The sequence below is a fragment of the Vicia villosa genome, linkage group LG3 (genome assembly GCF_029867415.1).
Source record: "Vicia villosa cultivar HV-30 ecotype Madison, WI linkage group LG3, Vvil1.0, whole genome shotgun sequence".
NCBI classification, from domain to species: domain Eukaryota; kingdom Viridiplantae; phylum Streptophyta; class Magnoliopsida; order Fabales; family Fabaceae; genus Vicia; species Vicia villosa.
In genome coordinates, this window is record NC_081182.1 from 59,933,796 (window position 1) to 59,949,780 (window position 15,985).

A 15,985-nucleotide genomic window follows, 5' to 3' on the forward strand; every position below is an offset into this window, starting at 1 on the left:
TATAAAAATAATTAGTAGATTTTTCTTGTTTATAAAAATATTTGTAACTTGTTCCCGTTTATAAAAATAATTGTATCACAAATAGACTTTTCGCGTTTATAAAAAGAGCTTAAAGGTAGTGCACCGTCAGTGTAATTTTTTTACACGGTCAGTGTATCACAACCTTTAAAAATAAATACTTTACATATGATTTAAAGAAAAAAATGTTTATAAAAATTAATGGTTTGGATTTCATTGACAGTGTAAAACTGCTTTACACTGTCGGTGTATTTCCATTAAATCCTTATAAAAATATTTGTAAATTATTACCTTTTATAAATATAATTGTATTAATAGTAAACTTTTTCCATTTATAAAATTACTTGTAATTTATTCCCGTTTATAAAAATAATTGTATCAATAGTAGACTTTTTTCGTTTATAAAAATATTTGTAACTTATTCCCGCTTATAAAAATATTTGTATCAATAATAGAGTTTTTCCTATTTATAAAAATATATGTAACTTATTCCTGTTTACTAAATCAATTATATCAATAGTAGACTTTTCTCATTTATAAAAATATTTGTAATTTATTCACGTTTATAAAATCAATTCTCTTTCAAGCTCCTTCAACTTGGTGATTCTGCCATCCATTCCAAAAAATCATTCGGTCAAGTTTTCACCTCTTTTGCAGAATGAGTCGTCCACTCCACTGATGTAGCCGAAATATGACACCCGATTTCAAATAAACCTGAACAAAAATGAGCGATCTAAGATACCCAATACAAATGATGCAGCCCCGTTGTCTCCACATGCTTTGTTTCATGAAAAATAAAGTTCAATCCCGCTCGTGATATGTTAAGAACCAATTGTGAGTATAAAGTGTCATCTTTGCATCGGTGTTCTATCACAGTTATGCTCTAACCAAGAGTTGTTTGAATTTCATTAAGTTGGTTTTGAAGCATTTGGTTCATTGTGTTCCATTCTCTACAAAATTCTCCCTTGCTATCACTCAACCATTTCTTCAACGCAACATGTGCATATTCGACTATATTAGTTATTTTGTTTCCCAAATGTCTAACTCGATCCGTCCAAGCACACACAACTTTCTCTTTCACCCGATCAAGAATAGTATATTCAACATATTTTAGAAATTTTGGATAATTGACACACATGTTCCTGTAATGTACCACATTCTCAGCATACAACACTTTTGTAGAAGATTTTAAAATATTTGTCCATGTATCCATTATATTCTCCACCACAACACTAAATTTGACCAAGTTTTCGTCTTCACTCTGTAAATCTTTGGTGTGAACCGCATGTTTGAGCTTAGCTCTCCATTTTTTGTTATATGATATCGATAAAGTAATGTGTGTGATGTAGGAAACAAACTACCAATTTCATTCTCCAGGGCAGTATCTCGGTTGGTTACAATGACGCTAGGCATATTTTGTGGATCCTTCAACAAACTATTGCATATGTCCAATGCCCATGTAACGTTGTCCTATTTCTCACATTCGAAAAATGAAAATCCAACCGAAAATATCTTCTCCTTAGAATTGACACCAACAATTTCTAGAAGCAGAAGTCTATACTTGTTGGTCTTGTACGTTGAATCAATTATAAGGACAGTTGAAAATGTGTTGAACAATTTGATACTTTCTGTATGAGTGCAAAGACACTGACTTTATCATCACACACTCCGTACCTTGAAACATAGTGGTTATTGTCCAAAAGTTTCAAAAGTTGTTTCACTTCAGATCTCAGACCTTAGCTCGTAATGTTCCGTTTATAACTTTCATTGTATACCTGCTTGATATTTGAAACACTTTGTAGTCTTTTTCGTTTCAAATATGCTAGTATGTTTTCTCGGCGCAACTTTGATTATGGAGATTTCTGAAATAATCTCTTTCTCCCCCTGCTTAAGTCGACCTACAATTGGATGACCTTGTAGCTTGGTTTCCAACACATGATTATGTTTACCAGAAATGACACAAAACCACCACGTATCATCCACGTTACATGATCCGTGCAATTTAAACGAACACTGACATTTTCTTGATTCGTCTTAGCATCAACATTCAACTTGTCCGAAACAACTTTGGAAAACATGTCGGGATGCATCGTATCAAAAACTGGGAAAAATAGAAATCTGTTAAGAATTCTGTTCCTATAACAGACAGTTTCAGAAATGCATTTTCGAAATAATATTTAGGTGGATTTCAAAAATGCATTTTCGAAATAATATTTAGGTGGGTTTCAAAAATGCATTTCTGATGACACATTGTTTTCATCCAAAAAGCATTCTTCAATGTTATGAAATCAGAGATGAAATGAGAAAAGTTTACCTTAAATTGCAATTTTGTATGCTCTCTTTGACATGATAAAACACTTGAAACTTAGTTTGAAGACGAAAAATCGATTGAGAATGCATAATTTTTTTTGGTTATGGGATGAAATGAGGTGAATGAAATAGTTCATGCAATAAATAAAGTGGTATAAAAAGAATATTTTTAAAAATGAATCTCTGAAAATATCACTGAATATTTAAATTTAATGTTCACGTGTAAACAATATTTTTTTCAAACATACATTTTAATTTAAGATGCATTCACATACGTGTTCAAAAATTCATTTCAGAAAAACATTATAAAGTTTTCTGGAGTTTTTTTCACCCGCTACAAAATCTAGAAAGAAACTAGATTTATGGCCCGTGCGTTGCACGGGTTTTATTAAATTTTTTATCTTAATAATTTCTATATAAAAATTATATCATATGTTTAAATGTGTTTTAAAATTATAAAAAATATAAATAAAATTCTAAAAAATCAGAATCCCTTATAAATTATTTATATATATATATATATATATATATATATATATATATATATATATATATATAATTACAATTATGTTTTTTAAATTTACAAAATTGTCATATTCACGTGAATAATGCAATATTATAAAAATATTATATTAAATTATATGTAGATAATATTTGTGATTAAGCATTAAATTCATAATACATATAAGAGTAGATCAATTTAAATTTAAATTATTCTTTAGTGTTTAGTCTATATATATAGAAAACCTAATAATTTTTTTTTATTCAATGTGAGGTCCAAAAAAAGTTTTAAATCTTAGAAAGCCAAAATGTATAATATAAATATGTAAAATTCCTTCATCAAGTACCTATTTATATGTACAATAATGTTTCTTATTAATTATTAGTGTAAGTTGAGTGTTGAAGTACTTTTTAAATATGAAAAAAAATATATATTTAAAAGTTGGTGCAATAAACAATAAAAATTATTATCGGTATGAAAATGATTATCTACTATATTGCAATGATTACCTAAATTTTATTTTAATAAAAATTTCTATTTGATTTTCTCTCCTTCATCAATAAAATAAAATGTATAGATTATTTTGTTATAGTTTAATATTTTTACAAATAGAATAATTTTATTCCTTTTCAAAGAATAATTTTATTCCTTTTCACTATAAAAATTAAAACCTAATTTGTAAATTATTTGAAAATTTCATACAATTTATTCATTAACTTCAATCTTACCTAATGATAAAATGTGTTAAAATTTTTGAAGACGAACTATTACAATAATAATGATAAAATATTAAAATAATTGATACATTGAGTCAATGACATGCAACATAAACAAATGGTCATTAGCTGCAACATAAATGAAAAGATAGCTAAAACATAAGTGAGAATTGAAAAATTAATAAAAATATCAATATAAAAGAAAAGGTGATCTCATTTCCATATGGGTTGATTATATTAAAATCATTCATTTTTATCAATCTCATATCAAGTAAATAAAAAATCACTTGTACAAAATAAAATATTAATAATCCTAAATTCTTTTTAGATTTCTCTTTTTCCTGAAAGCCTTCAATTTATTATATTTAAAGACATTTATCTACATGAATTTTCATTTTTTACATGATTTTCAATTAATAAAAATACAAAAGTAACAATGCGAATCTACTTTCTTCTTTACACTCACATAAAAATAATTATATTGAAATCAACCAATAAATAGAAGAGAAATATATGAAAGTAGATAACGAAATAATATAAGAAAATTATTACAAAAAAGTATAGCTACAATATTTAGGTAATGGATATAATATAGTAAGTTAAGCCATAAATCTTCCACATAAATTAAAAAAATATTTATAATATGTGTCAAAAATTAAGAAAGATAATAAAAATATCAATACAAATTAAAAAAGTAAGTATCTTGTTTACATTGTTTGGGTAGAAAAACGAAAATCTACCATCAAAAATTTAAAAGTGTACCTGAAATATAGATAACAATTAATAGAATAGAAGTTGAGTTACATCCCATATAAATCAAATAATAGTTAGATCATAGAGTAAGAAAAGAAGTGAAAATAGTAAGAAAAGAAATAAAAGTATCAATACAAAATCGAAAAATGAATGATGAAAAGGACAATATGTAAAAGTCATATACAAACTATGTATTTATATACACAACAACAATGATTATTAAAAGAACAATAAATCTTATTATAATTTGTAACTTACCATTTCAATAATTAAAATTTATTATTTACTAGTATTATGGAGTAGTTATGGAATATGAAAAGAAAAACATTTAAAGGTTGGAGAGTAATGATTATTATTAATATAAATTTATTTCTTTAAATGTTTGTATTTTAATTAAAATATATTTATTTTTTACATTAATTGTATATAATTATAATTGATTTTTATATTATTTTAGTTGTATATTTATAAACATTTCATTGAAATAGAATAAAAAATAGTGAAATTTTATTATCTTATTTAAGGATAAAGGTTTTTAGTGGGTCATGAAGTAGTTATAGAAAAGAAAAAGTTGAAGAAATATCTCAATTTTTTTTTTGAAATCTTGGTATCCGTTTTTGCGAATTTAACTATAATTAATATTTTAATTTAATTATTTAGAAATCAAAATATCACTATTAATAATATATGAAAATAATAATATTATTATTAATAATAATTTTTCTAATATTATATTATTAATTAAAATTTTATACAAAATTGAAAAATGAAGGATAAAAGGACAATATATAACACTCTTCTATAAATTATGTATTTATATACACAACAACAATAATTAATAAAAGGACAATAAATCGTATTAAAATTTGTAACTTATAATTTCAATAATTAAAATTTATCATTAATTAGTATTATGGAGTAGTTATGGAATATGAAATGAAATGAAATGACAACCTTAAATTTATATTAAGTAGATTCCCTTTTAAATTCCCTAGAGTGTGTTTGTTTCAAGGTTACCAAAATTATTCCTGGGAATATGAGCATGGGAATGCAATATTCCCATGTTTGATTCAAGTTTTAAAAAGTTGTTCCAAGGAATTTTTTATTCCAAGGAATCTTATTTACACATAGTTTTTGAATTCTTATTCCAAGGCATAAAGGGTGGGAATAAAATATTCCCATGGGAATAAGTTAAACTAACTCTAACTTCCAACTATTACTCATAATTATTTTTATTTTTATTTTTTTATAATTTAAAATTAAACAAATTTTATTATTATGCCTAGGAATCTAAATTTCTACCAAACACATAGGTTGGAATAATTTTCCCGGGAATAATAATCCTTGGAATAGGATTCCAAGGAATATAATATTAATCCATGAAACAAACACACCCCTAGAGTTTTGGGGGTAATAACAAGTTAAAACCAGCCCAAACTGTAAAAAAAAAAAAACGTAGAGATGATGGGTATCTTCCTTTAGGTTTAGGTGTATCTGATTGATGATGGGTATCTTCCTTTAGGTTTAGGTGTATCTGATTTGTCATTCCTCCCTTACTGCATATTGTCGATGGAACTCCATACCAGCGTGTTCGGTGTCAACCGACCTCCATCGGAAAGCTTGGAAGATAGAGGTAAACTGATCAAATTGGAATCGGAAAGCTTGGAAGATAGAGGTAAACTGATCAAATTGGAATCGGAATCCGAATCGGAATTGGTTTCGGAAACGGAATCGGATTCGGATTCTGAAACGGAACCGGGATCGAAGCCGAAACCGCGGGTGATTTATGATTGGGAATTGAAACGGCCTGAAGATCTTGTTGCGAGTGACTTCTCGATGTATGAGGATGACCCTAAACCTTTTACAATGTGTTCTGGACGCTTTGAGTATAAGAACAAGGCCTGGATTGAAAGAGAGAAGAAAATTGAAGTCGCCATGGCTGACTATAGAGAGCGCTCTCGCAACCTAAGTGTAAGCATCCATCTATCTATCTATCTCGTTTTCCTCTCAATTTCACTATCTTAATTTTGACTCTGGACTCCCAGCTCTTCGATGCCATCGCCCCTCCAAAAATTGCAGGTCTATGTGGCGGTGTAATTCCGCTTCCCATAGACGATGATTGTCGACTTAATGTCACTCCCCTATGCAATGCTGCCTTAGACAACTACAACAATGAGAATCAGGTTCAAAACTATCAATATTTACTTATGGATATACTACATTATGTTTATTCATTCATTCATATATCAACTAAAATGGTACACTTGATTATAACTAGGGTTCAAATTTTGTGCTTGCTGATATTTTAAGGACAACCTGGAGAGCTGGTGGTATGTATTACATCACCTTTCAAGCCACACATCCTTCCGATAGCAATGCCACAACTTTCCAGGCAGAAGTACAAAGAAAACCGAAGGGAGAACACAAGGTCTATTCGTGCGCCATTAAAACCTAACACACACCATGGTAATAATGTAACATATATTTGATTTTGTCATTACGAAGAATTGGTCTTCAAACTAGCCTAAGACTATATTGATAGAAGCGTCCTTTGAATCAGTTCTATTATTGTTTGTATCCTTTTCTTCCATGCCCGTACTCCATGTGGTAACTGCATAGCGTTAGCCATTTTTGTGCCTCACTGGATAATTATGCCGACCCTTTTTCTTTAAAAAACTGAACTGAAATAATACAGTAACTCATTTCTATTATCTCAATATTTTTTGCTCACCAAGTCCGTTGTCCAGGTAAGCAGTACTAGTAGATGGTATTCTGGTTATACTTGGATGAATTTCAATGACACAAAATTTGTGCTTCTTGGTCATTTTTATTTTGTTAAAATTGCAACCTCACTTGCATCCTTGTTCTCATGTATTTTGTTTTTATAATTCCTTTATCTTTGATGAATGATTTGTTCTCATGTACATGCAACCATTGTGTTCTTTATCTTTGATTATGTTCTTTATCTTTGATGAATGATTTGTTCTCATGTACATGCAACCATTGTGTTCGGATGCTATCCAATTATTTTGTAATTGTATTCAAAAATTTAAGCCTTTAATGTTCAATATCAATAACATTGAAGGCTTCATCATACTATTACTTTTCTACAATAAGTTGATTACTTATGTGTTATCTCGTGCTCTTTCATATTAAATGCTTCAATACTAACTCCCACACTACTTGTACTATCTTTCAACTATATACCCGAGTTTTTTACATTATTCAACTACATTATAAACTATCACTACTACTTCAAATACCAACAGTGGTATCAAAGCTATGTTCGATCACTCCCTAGGCGTAGCAAACTATTTCTTCTTGTCACCAACTATTTATTAAAACTAGAAAATGAGGTCTCTGACTCAAATACAAAGGAGTACATGTAGCTACACGGCTCGACTCTGTTTGAGTTCAAACCCAAAACTAAAAATGAGAGAGGGGAGTTCAGGTAACCTAACATTCCGACTCTCTTAATTTCAAGTCCAACTAATATCGTAAATCTATGGCAAATAAGACTCGAGTTCTGATAGAGCACAAGTGCGTCCGATAAAGAAAATTAAGACATGTGACCTTTGAGGCTCAACTTGAGTACAAGCCTAGGAAGACAAATGCAACTACTAAAACAAGAATGAGTCTCTGTCAAAAGTCTTTTACAATAATGATAAAGAGACTCACAACCAACTAAGAAACAAGAGTAATTTCTGTCATAATTATTCAAATAAAGCCGACAAGGAGATTCACATGCAACTAGACAACAAAAGTGATCCTTGTTACAAGTCTTTAACAAGACAAATAAGAAATATCACAAGCGCAACTAAGGAGCGGGAACGATTCTCATCAAAAACCTTCAACAATGATGAGAAAAAGTTTAATAACAATCTTTGTGACAAGTAGTGTTACAAAATTGAATCACAATGGAGGTAATGCTTTTCAAAATAAAATATATTACATAACATTATCAATGAAGGAGAAGATAGCTTCACAAATTCACATTTGAACAAAAATGGACTACACTTGGAGTTACCGAAATATGCATCAAGGAGGAGTGTTGAAACTGATGCACATTTCTAGAACATTCTAGCAAAAATATATGACAATGTTTAGAGAAAAATAGAATAGTCTAAAGTTGCTAGATGTTTCTAGATTATTCCAATAAATCTTAGATTAACTTATAGCCTAGAAAGTTTTATGTTAATGTAATGTATAAAAGACAAACAAAAGTCTAGATAGTTCTATTCTAGAAACATCCTAAAGCACTTATAAATAGAGAACATATGCGTAATTGTATTCAAGCCTTTAAGCTTTTAAGGTTCAATATCAATAACATTGAAGGCTTCACCATAATATTACTTTCCTCCTAAAATAAGTTAGATTACTTATGTGTTTCCTCGTGCTCTTTCATATTAAATGCTCCAATACTAGCTCCCACACTACTTGATACTATCTTTCAACTATATACCAGAGCTTTTTACACTATCCAACTACATTCTAAACTATCATTACTACTTCAAATACAAAAAAAAACACTGCATTTTATTAGATTACACCTTTGTTAGGCAATATCATTTTAATCTTACACAAGCTTATAAGTTTATACATTTAAAATTAGTATCTTTGATTTTTTTAAGCAACATATATTGATAGGAGTACAAATGGTACTCAATCTCGATTACAAAAGAACGAGATGAAATTCGGGCACAAAGAGGTTACAAACCAAATGCACCTTAAGACAAATAAAATAAATGGATTTCTGTTGAACTAAAAATTATAATTGAGATGAATAATTTCTCTAATAAATGATCATCTCCACACCAAGACATTGACATTCCAAATGATATCCATGACGTTCCAACATAAATTTATTTAATTAATGCGTAAGTCTATAAGTCATTGTGAGGTATTTGGCATAAATGATGTTTTAGTGATTTTTGTGAAGTATTTGAATATGTGTTGTTATGTTGAGTTCTTGTGATGATTTATAATGATGACTTATGTAATGTTTTGATAAATCATGTGGTGTTGTAGTGATTTATGTGATGCTTAGATGTATTGGGTGATTTTAGAGTATTTGAGAATAATTATAATAATTAGATTAATAAGTGGAATTAATTTAATTAGAAAAATAAGAGTTATTTTAGTGTTAGAGATATTAAGGGCAAGATGGTAAATTGAGGAGAATGAGTGGGGGTAAGATGGAAAGATCATAGAAACAAAGGGTCCAAGGATTAAACTAGGATAAAGGGAGAGATATTCATTCAGTCGTAAAAAGTTTGGAGAATGGGAAAAGAGGTAGAGGCAAAGTAAGAGCTAGGGCATAGAGAGACAAAGGGGAATCGTAAAACAAGAAGGGGATTTGGTAGTAAGCTTCAATCTAAGGTATGAGGAGTTTATCAAGATTATCATAAATGGTTTAAGTGATTGATAATTGTATGATTGGTTTTTGGGAAATTTTGGGTTATGAGGGTTTGATGATGATATGATGAATTTTGGTGATTTAGATGTGTTAATATGCAATAGATTAATAAGAATTGTGTTAAGATGATGTAGTTAATAACCATAGTTTTATACATGTATTAGAAGACTTAAAATTGTTTAAAATAAAGGAAAAAGTGGGTTTTGGGGTCAAGGAATCGCAGACCTAGAAACACAAAATCGCAGAAAAATTATGCATAAAACAACCATGCGTCGACTCAAGTGATCTTTGCGTCGGCTCATGCAGAAAAATTACCCAGTATGAGTCGATCATAGGGTCAGCCTGAGTGAACTCGAAGGGGGCAGAATCATCTATGCGTCGACTCATGGAATCCATGCATCGACTCACAACATTCAATTTTTGACAGATTTTTCGAAGGTCATAACTTTTGAACCGTAAGTCCGTTTTGGTCGCTGTTTTGTGCGCTGGAAAGGTAATTGAGTATCCTATCTAATGGATTGGCCTAATTGGAAGTGACTCGATTTTATTTTGAAAATCTCGATTTAATCCATTTATGGTGTGTTTGTATATTGTGTGTATAATTGGATGAATGTGACCATGTGGTGATGTTGTACCAACATAATTGTAATGTTGATGTTGTGTTCGGTGTGAATTATGTATAATGTGATTGTTTGAATAGTGTTGAAGCATGAATACATTATACTCGGTGTTGCTTTCGGTGAGTTATTTTGTGACGATATTGTTCATCTTGATTTGGTGATGATGATTAGTATGCTATATGTTGTGCATGCATTCATAATCATTATTTGTGGCTGTATCCCGATGGTGTTTAGATCAGTGGTAACTAATTCCCATTGTGTGTAATTAGTGAGTTGGCGGTGGCCGTATCTCGGTGGTGTTTGGATCAATGAGATAGGTTTAATCCCTTGTTTTGGTACCACATGCATGAGTCTTATGAAGTTGCATTTCATTATTTGTGGCATTGCACAATACTTGGATTAAGTGATGTCTATAATTGATTCTTAGAACATGATGCTTGGTATATTTTAAGTTATGTCTTTGATTCATTCTTAGAAGATGGTGCTTGGTATATTTTAAGCGATGTATTTTATTGATTCTTGGACTTATGATGTTGTGATGTGAAGAATTGGTGATTGTTGTTATGTGAAGGAATGTAATAAATTGATGCCATATTGTTGTTATTCCTATGCCATGAATACTATATCAATTACTTATGCTTTTTATGATGATTTTGATTTACTCACCCTGCCTATTTGAATGTTACCTCCACGTGGGCAACACGCAAGTGATCAAGTTTAGTGCAAAAGCATAAAAGGTATCTTCGGAGTGTGCTATTTAGTGTCGTCGAGTCTAGTGGGTCTTGCTCTGATATGTAACATCGGGATTGGGATCGATTGATTGTGAACCTTGAGCACTTTGTTATTTTGAAGAGTTTGTATTACTTTTATAATCATGAAGTTATAAACATGAAGTATGGTGATTTTGTTGATGTTTGAACTACCTTTCATGGTAATGGTTAATTATGAAGAAGTTTCTAAGATATATTTATTTTGCAGCGAAGTTTTGAAGTAACTTGATTAATGGCACTAAAGATGCTATTTATGTTTGAATGTGTTACAACCCGTGTTACGGAGCAGGATTAATCGTTATATGAAGTTGTATGAAGATGTGACATCTTTGCTTTTGTTTTATGTTTATTTATTTATTAAAAGTATTCGTGAAAATCGTGGGGGTTTTAGAAGGGTGTTACATTAGTGGTATCAGAGCAGGTTGGTCCGTCCGGCCAGATTGACTAATATTTTTTTGTTCCTTAGTACATGGCATGTGTGTGAAACACTGTCGATGCTTGTTGGTTTTTCTAACCATTTGTTTTCAGGAGTTGGTTTGAAATAAGTGGGGGGGAAGCGTTTGCTTTTCTTAGATGTTTTTGGTTATAAAGTGTTGGTTCAGTGTGTCACTGATTACAAGAGTGCAAGTGTTGTGGAGCCGATATTATTTCTGAATCCAAAGAGAGTACGACTCTGTGATCTTGTCGGTCTGGCAAGTTGGGATGTCTTTGAGGGAGGACGATCAAGTATTGTTGATGGTTGCTTCTCGAACAAAAGAGAGCAATGTGACGGCTAATGATATGCAAGTGATGTGTATTCCCTGATGTTTTTCCTGAAGATATCTACGGCTTGCCTCCGGAGTGTGGATTTGAGTTTGGTGACAGTGGAAGATTGATGTTTTTATCGGCTGGGCAAGTTGACGGATTTGTGAAATATGAAGTGTTGGGGTTCATGGTGTTTCTTTGTTGGATACTCAGAGTAAAGGAGTAGTTAGTGAGATGTATATGTTAGAACAAAGTTTGGTTATACGTCTTTGAAATAGTTTTGATGATAACAAACACATAACTTTAATAAGAACATATATGCTCCTTAATCGTTTATTTATGTTACAGAAGTTCTGATGCTTACCCAGATCAAATAATAAGAAACAAATTATGAAAGAAGCACAAGAACAAGAAGTATTTTCCACTTGATCCCCGTTCTAAGAAGATCATGTTCTGAAAGTCACTACAACAAGCTCTCCAAGATCAAAGTAGCGAGACTATAAATTGCTCAGGTTTTGAATGTGATTTCTAAGAAGCAGAAGTTCTGATAAAGCTCTGATAAAGAAAACGTTTCTTGCACCAATGCTGACATAATGCTCTAATATTCATTTCCGTTACGAAGTTTTAAATTCAAGATCTTCTATTAACGGTTGGATCATTAATTCTACGGATAGAATCTCTATCTTTGGAAAGATCTAAAATCATATTATCCCTACATTCCAAAAGTGAAAAGTGTGTCTCTCAAACGGTTCAAAAGCTTCACTATATATTGAAGACATTACTGAAGATTGAAAACAGAATACTCACGCACAAACTATTACGAAGAGCTCTTAAATTATTCATCCTTTTATTTTTGTGGATTGTTCATAAACATTGTGTATACATCACAGTTGTGATATAGCTCATTATAAGCACTTTTATAAACACATAAGAATAAGTTTTGTAGTTATTGTTGTACTTTGAGAAACCGGGTTGTGGTTTATCTCAAGGAGACTTTGACGGTTGTCATTGTGAATGTTGTTGTAATCAAGTTTGATTTAGTGGATTAAGTCCTCGTAAGAGATAGGCGAAATCACCTTGGTGGGTGGACTGGAGTAGTTTGAGTTCAAACAAACCAGGATAACCAAACGTGTCATAAGTTTTTATTTTATCAAAAACCCAATCCAACCCCCCTTATTGTGTTTTTCGAACCTTCAATTGGTATCAGAGCGCTTGGTTCTGGGTGCATACACTTAACCGTGTCAGAAAAAGATCCTAAACAAAAAACATTATGGTGGAACCAATCAAGAACAACAATAATGACAATCATGATGATAGAGACAAAATCAGTGGTAGACCACTAATGTTCGATGGAGAGAACTTCGATTACTAGAAAGATAGAATTGAAAGTTTCTTTCTAGCTCACGACGCTGATCTATAGGATATGGTAACAGATGGTTACAAACATCCGGTCAATGAAAGCGGTCAGAAGATCAAAATAACAAATATGAATGATCAACAAAAGAAAGAATTCATAAATCACCACAAGGCTAGAACTATACTTCTAAGTGCTATCTCATATACAGAATATGAGAAGATCACCAAGAGAGATTCTGCAAAGAATATTTTTGATTCATTGAGAATGACTCATGAAGGCAATACTCAAGTCAAAGAAACCAAAGCCCTTGCACTCATTCAGAAGTACGAAGCATTCAAGATGGAAGAAGATGAAACTGTTGAAACTATGTTTTCAAGGTTTCAAATTCTGGTGGCTGGTCTGAACGTTTTGGACAAAGGATACTCCACAGCTGATCATGTAAAGAAAATCATCAAAAGCTTACTATAGAAATGGAGACCCATGGTCACATCCTTAAAGCTTGCAAAGAATCTGAACGCCATATCACTTGAAGAACTTATCAGTTCTTTAAGAAGCCATGAGATAGAATTCGAAGAAGATGAACCCCAGAAGAAAGGTAAGTCTCTTGCTCTTAAATCTAAAAGTAAATTTAAAACTAACGCTTTTCAAGCAGTAGAAAAAAGCTCTGTAGGTTCCTCATCAGAAGAAGACGAATTATCACTCATATCCAGAAGAGTACAATAACTCTGGAAGCATAGACAAAAAAAGCCCAGAAACCACAGAAGATCTGACGATCACTCTGAGACATCTTCTGGACACAGAAAATCTAGAAGCAAGGAAGTTATATGCTATGAATGTAATGAACCTGGTCACTATAAAAGCTACTGTCCTAAGTTGCAAAAGGAAAGACCAAAAAAGAACTTTAACAAAGAAAGGAAGAAAAGTCTTATGGCTTCAGAAGACGAACGTGCCAACATTGCATTGATGGAAAACATATCAAGTGATACCAGATCATCATAATCTGAATCAAATTCAGAAGTAGAAGAGGTATTTTCTAAATTCTCTAGATATCAATTAGAAAAATGTTTGTCAGAAATTCTTGAAAAACATCTGAACCTTAGAATCAAATACAAGAACCTGAGACATGGTCTAGTATCTGATTCTGAAGACTCCAGAAAGCTTAAAGTAGAAAACTCTGAGTTAAAAGAAAATCTCTCTAAACTTGAAAATGAAAACTCGATTATTAAAAACGAGTTGAAACAAACTCAAGAAGAATTTAACTCAAAAGCTTCTACATGTTCTGATGATGTCATAAAACAATATGATCATAGTTTTCAAAAATATCTAGCTAAAAGTATAGATCGAAGTAAAATGGCTTCAATGATTTATGGAGTTAGTAGAAACTCTAGAGAAGGTGTAGGTTATATAAAACCAAAAAATGAGGAACCATATCAACCTAAACATGTTGATGATATGGTTATAAAACTCACACCCTTAAAATCGCATTTCACTTATGGACACACACATGATATCAAATATACAAGCAACTCCTATCCTGCAAGTTCTGTTGAGAAATTAAAACTTAATCAAAAGTTAGCAAAAACTAACAAACAAGGATCCATAAAAGTATGGGTATCTAAGGACAAAATAATATATGTTGCAGATGTCCTTAACAATAGAGTTGAAACACCAATCATGGTACCTGGACTCTGGATGCTCTCGACACACGACGGGAAGAAAGCATATGTTCCAAGTGAGTCTACTAGTGGAGTATCTCTGATACGTCTCATCGGGGAACAAGTTATTTTCTTTATGTTATTTTGTTACGTATATTTTAATTTAAAGTAGTTATTGAACATCGGAAGGAAACAATGTTTGACTAAATAGGAGAAAACTTGTTCTTTAAGGAAACTACGGTCAACAAAGTTAACCATTTGGCCAAAGGACACATCCATGAAAATTATGCTTAGCTGATTCAATTTTGGCTATGTATTCCTCCTTTAGGATTGTTATAGAAATTGTATCGCCATTCAAGCACGACAGAGAGAGTTGTGAAGTCGAAATGTGGCACACATTACTGTTCATGTTAGCGACTTGTGGAAAGGATTTCCTTGGATGAACAATGAGTTGTTCATGATTAGTGGTTTTAGAAGAGGAAGCGTCAAGACAAAACCATTGGATATGGAAAGTTTCCACTGCAGAAGGACCGTCCAAGGTGGTAAGGGTTTTGACCTAAGTTGGTCTGAGGAGATGAATAATACAATGTTCTTTATAGCGTTTTCCAACTTCCAAGATAAGATCATGATAATTGAAAGTAAAAATAATTTAAAAAACTAATTTTCTAAATATAATGTTTTATTTATCAAAAGAAAAAATGATTATTTTATAAAATAAATTATAATAAAAAATAAAAAATTATAAAACTAAGTAATTTAAAAATGAGTTTAAAGATAGGGCACGGTCGGTGTAAAACAATTTTACACATACAACCAATAAAAACTCTTATATTTACCATGTCATTTCAGTATTTTAAAAATAAAATTAAAATTTATTGTGATGCATGTCCTAGACAAGTGTCAATTTATTTTCCTTTTTTCTATTTAACAATTTTATATAAGAAACAAATTTTATAGATAAGATGTGTGATTTTTTTTTTAATAACCAAGTTTAAAAAAATATATATATATAATTAACCAATATTTCAAGAAAATTACCCCAACAACTATGTTTGGGGGCATTTCACACGTCGGCGCCACTCCATATGGCGCGTCCTATTTTTTTTCAAATTTTTCCGGTTACC

At 31.0% G+C, this 15,985-nt stretch overlaps 1 protein-coding gene across 2 annotated transcripts; it reads left to right on the forward strand.

The window, feature by feature from the left end:
* Positions 1–5,730: 5,730 nt before the first annotated feature.
* Positions 5,731–6,858, forward strand: LOC131655877 (uncharacterized). 2 transcript variants are annotated; one of them, XM_058925676.1, is made up of 4 exons: positions 5,731–5,932; positions 5,975–6,270; positions 6,345–6,482; positions 6,578–6,858. In XM_058925676.1, the coding sequence occupies exons 1-4, from the start codon at positions 5,869–5,871 to the stop codon at positions 6,752–6,754; spliced, it is 675 nt and encodes a 224-aa protein (XP_058781659.1). In that variant the 5' UTR covers positions 5,731–5,868; the 3' UTR covers positions 6,755–6,858. The 2 variants fall into 2 exon arrangements, with proteins under 2 accessions (XP_058781659.1, XP_058781658.1); XM_058925675.1 differs by having other exon boundaries at positions 5,732–6,270.
* The last annotated feature ends 9,127 nt before the right edge of the window (positions 6,859–15,985 follow it).